General features: G+C 36.9%; 1 protein-coding gene across 1 annotated transcript; it reads left to right on the forward strand.

The window, feature by feature from the left end:
- Window positions 1-4,522: 4,522 nt before the first annotated feature.
- Window positions 4,523-5,443, forward strand: LOC132314226 (cytosolic sulfotransferase 12-like; the record flags this gene model as incomplete). The annotated part of the gene is made up of 1 exon (XM_059813115.1): window positions 4,523-5,443. A coding segment is annotated over one exon (921 nt), but the record flags the coding sequence as incomplete, so codon positions are not given.
- Window positions 5,444-5,835: the final 392 nt, after the last annotated feature.

Genomic DNA, 5,835 nt, shown 5'->3' on the forward strand with positions numbered 1-5,835 from the left:
ATCTCGAAAATGTCATCATGGCTTTGATCCATCTTGAAGTGCTGAGATCGATCATGTTGGATCGATCGAACTTTGATTTGAGATCGATCGAACATGTTGATTTTCACCTTTTTCTTTCTTTTGCTTCCACTTGGCTCTTTTTTTATTTTTTTTTATTTTTTTATTAATCTCAGAATTGCTTCAATTAAGCTTTTATTTGGCTGAGTTAGCTTATTTTTGGGATAAGTGCCTGAAAATGAAAATAATACAAAATCAATCTAAAATGGTAAAGTAAGATAGATAAAGGTACTAGAATGCCTAAGTTTAAGGGGTTTAAATACTCACTTTTTAGCGCTCATCAGCTTATTTTGGAGATAAGTACTTGAAAAGGGCAATAACACGAAATTAGTCTAAAACGGGAAAGTAAGATAGATAAAAGTCCTAGAATACCTAGGCTTAAGGGGTTTAATGCGTACTTTTCAGCGCTCATCAAGAATCATTATTTCATTATCACTTATTTATGGCTTAAGTAAGTTTTACAACAGTAGTATCCAAAATTTTGATACAGTGGTTACTAATTGTAAGTTCAAAGAGAATGTTATGGATAAATGCATATACCTCAAGTTCAGTGGGAGTCAATTTTATTTTCCTTGTCCTATATGTTGATGATATTTTGCAAGGTAGCAATGACATTCATGTGATACATGATATTAAGAATTTTTATGTAAAGTTTTTGACATGAAGGACGTGGGTATGCAAAGTATGTCCTTGGCATTAGAATCCATAGAGATCACGCTGCTGGAATACATGGACTTTCTCTAAAGGCTTATATTAATTAAGTATATGAAAATAATTTAAGGATGACCAAGCGTAGTAAGCCCATTGACATAAAGTACTTTTTCAAGCGTGAGAAGGTTAAGGTTTAAGTGCTATTAAGATTTCCCCACATGGTTACAGAAAGATTATTGCAAATTCTCTTACTAAAGTCTTCAGCCGAAGATAATAAAGTATTTAAAGAGTATATGATTCGGATAGGTATTCGAGAGTCATTATGGTATGATGTCTAGTATTTCTTTTGTATATGCTACATTACAGTTAGTTTCTTTACGCCTTATGGTGATAGTTATTTTTTCTCCAGTTTACGCCTTATGGTGACAGTTATTTACATCTAAAATAAAGTTATGATGAATCATTATTATTATCTTGATATATATGGTTTATGCACGTGCTATTATATTTGTCTGCGAGTGGTATTTCACTCATAAGGTTGTTTGGGCTAGATGTGAGATAAGCACCACATTGGTAAGTCTAAAATAATTATTAAAGGTTATCTGAGAGTGATATTTCACTTATACGGTTGTTTGGGCTAGATATGAGATTGACACCATATCGGTAAATCCAAATGTGATGTTTCCAATTTTCAGCATTTTTCATTTTTCTAGAATTTCGTTGGTGCAAGGGCATTTTTGTCTTTTCACGTTTTACGTACGGGACTTTAGTTGGGTCCATTTGCATTTCATACATTTTGAATTATATGAGCTGTGTAGTATTTGTGTAGTGGTGTATTATATGTTCACATGTGGTGTAAAATAAAAGTAAAAGAAAAAGGGAAAAAAAATGTTGGTGGTGGGACCCACCACTACCTCATAAGTGGTCTAGAGACCACATTTTCATTCCCACACTCTCTCTCCCCGTAAGTTTCTCCCTCTCCTTCATTTCTTCTTCATTTTTCTTTTCTTTTGGTTTCAAGACTTCAAATCTTGATTCCAACTTCACTTCTTGGAATTTTTAAGTTCCATTTGAGGCAAAACGGAGAGTACGACAAACTCTACGTGTGAGTACCAACAATTTCAGCTTTGGGCCTCCATTGGAACTTCAAAATTTGGAACCCATTTTGAGGGTTTTGCAAAAACTTGAGGTAGGGGTCCTTAATTCACGAAGTCTTGTGCTTTAGTGAGTCAATTTACTTGATTTGTATTCTAGCATGCTTAATTGTATTGATTATAGTTTACTTTGACTTGATTGAACATGTATGAATATATGAGGATGTGTATTAATTTAAGTTGTATGACAAGCATGCTTGTATGTGAGTTCCTAAGTCTGCTATGTTGTTAACATGCTATAAATGATGTATGAGAAAATGTTTAATTGTGTTGTGGGAAATTTCTTAGTATTATTGCAATGAAAGCACGAGACACATATGCACATCATTGGGCTTGCATGGAAGGAATCGTTTTGAATTGAAAAAGGGGATTTTGGAAAGAAATTTTTGATTAAAATGTTTTATGAAAACCCAGTCGCCGCGGGGGTACCAAAGGGCCAGAGTGTTAATATAGCCTTGAGGGAACTAGGGAGATTGCCCTAGCGTGGTTGAGTTAGCTGGGCCCCATAATGACGCCGCGGGGGTACCAAGGGTCAGGGACACTAACTAATCCTTCTCTCGTGTTGCTGCGGGGTCACCAAAGGACGGGTTATATTAACAGTTTTAAAGTGATAGTTTGAAAGTGAAAATGGGGAGTGACATCGGCATGCATTGCAATCCATTGCATTACATTGCTTATACTTGAGATGGATTAGTATGTTGCAATATCCCGACATGGTATGATCCCCGTTCCCATTGTTCTATTCTTTGTTGTGGGTTCATAGGGACACAAGAGGCTTGTCTTAAGTGCCATCTACTGAGCAAATTGCTCACCCTATATACTTATCATTTTTCAGGTCATAGAAAGGAATCGCAGGCTTGAAAGTTGTTAGAAGATCATTTTGCTGTTTTGTATTTTGGCTATTCGGTGTATAACCATAGTTTTGAGAATGTAACAAATGTTAATATTCATGACTTTGTAACTTAAGAATGAAACTTAGTTTTCATTGAATGTAAATGGGATTAATGTAATATTGTGTATAACTTCATGTAATGACTTAAAAAGATGTTGTAAGTTGATTATGCGATAGTACTCATGTTCATGATCGTGGAATGTCTCATTTTTGATGGTTTAGCCCACGTTTGAATCATTTTAAAGTCCCCATCTTAGTTTTCCTTTTATTTCCAAAGTGCAGCATGTCAGTTCCAGCTTCAGGGCTCGAAGAAGCCACTTCGGTCGACCAAAATGGTGCATCGGTCGACCGAACCTATTGTTGACTCTCGGGATCTCCTGTTTCGGTCGACCGAAATGGGGTTCGGTCGACCGAACCATCTTCACACTCTCGGGCTCTCTTGTATCGGTCGACCGTTTCTTAAAGGTTTACTTCGGCCGATCGAAGCTCCACTTCGGTCGACTGAAGTGCACCTGTTTGGGTTGCTTTGCTCTTCCTCACTTGTTTCTCCACTCTTGATCCTTGGGGATTTGATTTGAGCCAATGTGGAAGCCTAGTTATGATCCTATAAGTGTCGTCACACCTCTAGAAATAATGGGTTTGACGTAGATGACCTCGGCTTTGAGTAAGGACCCGGCTAACGGTTCGGACCTCCGGGTCGGGGTCGTTACACCAAATATAAGATTTGTCTGGGAGTGGTATTTCACTCATAAGGTTGTTTGGACTAGATTTGAGATTGACACCACATTGGTAAATCCAAACATAAATATTAAAATTTGCCTTCACACTCTCTGGGGATAGCTTGGGCTAGATATGGGATTGGCGCCATATCGGTAAACCCTCACACTGAACAGAATGTTGGCGGTTTGCTGTAATATGTTCAGGTGACATACCGCGATGGTATGAAGCAGGACAGATAGTGAGGTGTGCGTTTAGACCACATACATTTTGCACTTCTCATGAAATACAGTAAAAACCACTATATTTGCTTGAATCCTAGATGGAATCGGTTTTGAGACCATGGAATTGTTTAGACTAATATTACTTGTCTACGCATTCATGATCCACTATTGAGGAAATTTATGGAGGAGAGTGTTCTAAAGTTTCAATCCATCAATTTCGATAATTGTGTTTTCTAAATAAAAATGAGTGGCCACTCGACTTTTATGAAGTGTGTTGCAATCCATAGTGTCATTTTATAAAACTTAGAGTGCATGGACCAAGTAGGAGATTGTTGGAATTTATATATATATATTTAAATAATAAAAATTATTTTATGATCCTATGCATTATGTTTTCTTAAGTAGGATTGCAATGTAATTATTGATACTTGATTGATTGGGTTTGTACTTTCCAATTTGGTGATCTAATTAGGAGTATGGTTTTTATACCGTTGGATTGTGGTTTTCTAACTTATTTGGTGTGATTTAAGTCAAACCATTGGTATCTAAGTTTCCATCATAGGAAGGGAGACTTAGTTATGCTTGTTTGTAGAGAAGCCGTTCCCCTCTGTTGTTGTTATATGTAAGGGTTTTAAAACCCTTATTCAGACCTATCGTATAGATAACTCTCAGAATGGAGTAAAACGCTTTAATAATTTACAGATAATTACATGGATATTCTAAAAGTATATGTGCGTTAATTATCAATTAAGTACGAATCTAAATTACTCTTTAATTAACTAAAATATTTTGATTTCTATATAGATTAATTTGATTAAAACTCAACACAACTTCCTAAGCAATGCATTTGGGATGTTCTCGATCTCTATCAATGGGAAGGTTTTTGGTATCTACCCGCTCACTTAGAAGCTGCAACAGTGATTCGGTCACACTTTGAAGCACGCAATGACGATGTCATATTGGCGTCACACATTAAAGCAGGTACAAATTGGCTCAAAGCTCTTTGTTTTAGTATCATGCAACGCAAAAAGGGTGCCGGTAACGACATAGAAGAAGAGGACTCTCTTGTCAATATCATTCCCTTTTTATGCATAAAATCATTAGAGGTGCACGTTTACGAACCAAATCCATCACACAATCTCTTAGGTATGCCATCTCCTAGACAATTTCATACTCACTTGCCATACAGTGCCTTACCAGATTCAATTAAGAATTCCAAGTGTAAGATTGTTTACATTACTCGGAATCCGAAGGACACCTTGACGTCCATGTGGCATTTTCTTAATACTCGGAGGACGCCTGAACAAGGCACCTATCCATTTGAGAAGGCCTTTGAGAGCTTCTGTAATGGGGTCCACCTTTTTGGTCCTTTCTTTGATCATGCGTTAAGGTATTGGATGGAGAGCTCAAAGTTGCCTCACAGGATACTATTCTTGAAGTATGAAGATCTTAGAAGTGACCCAAAAGGAGAGTTGAAAAGGCTGGCCTCATTTCTTGGAAAGCCATTTGTTGACGAGGAGAAGAATGTTATTGATAAGTTGTTGTGGAGGTGTAGCTTGGAGAGGCTCAAGAACTTGGAGGTGAACAAGAATGGTTCGGATCCTGCGTCGGGGATTTCAAGTAGTGCGTTTTTGCGGCTTGGTGTTGTCGGGGATTGGAAGAACAACTTCACTACCGAGATGAAAGAGCGCCTTGATGAAATTACTTTGATGAAATTCGAAGGGTCTGGCCTTGAACTCGAGACATAAAGGATTTGGAGGAATTTGATCCAACTCATACTAGCCTTGTTGCTATTCAGCTAGAGTAGAAAATGTTTGAATAAAAAGTTGTTGCTCAATGGATAATCCCATTAGTTGGTATCCTAGCTTGTTTTTGGAGCAGAAAATGTTTGAATAAGAAGTTGTTGCTCTATGGATAATCCATTAGATTGGTATCCTTGTTTTGTAATTTGATGTATTGCTATGTAAGTTCTGCATGTGTGTTTATTTCAACACAATGACGTAATCTTTTCTTCCAATATAGCTTTTCTTTTCAGCTAATTCATTTTGTTTCACCTGAAGCTAATTAAATGTATAGCTAATCCAACTTTAAATCGATCTAGTGACACCAGTAAGCCATTTTCTTGTGTAGAAGTTCTATA

Source organism: Cornus florida, unplaced genomic scaffold, assembly GCF_030987335.1.
Source record: "Cornus florida cultivar Cherokee Brave unplaced genomic scaffold, ASM3098733v1 CherokeeBrave_3.0.0_Hap2_Chr06, whole genome shotgun sequence".
In the NCBI taxonomy this organism is placed as follows: Eukaryota; Viridiplantae; Streptophyta; class Magnoliopsida; order Cornales; family Cornaceae; genus Cornus; species Cornus florida.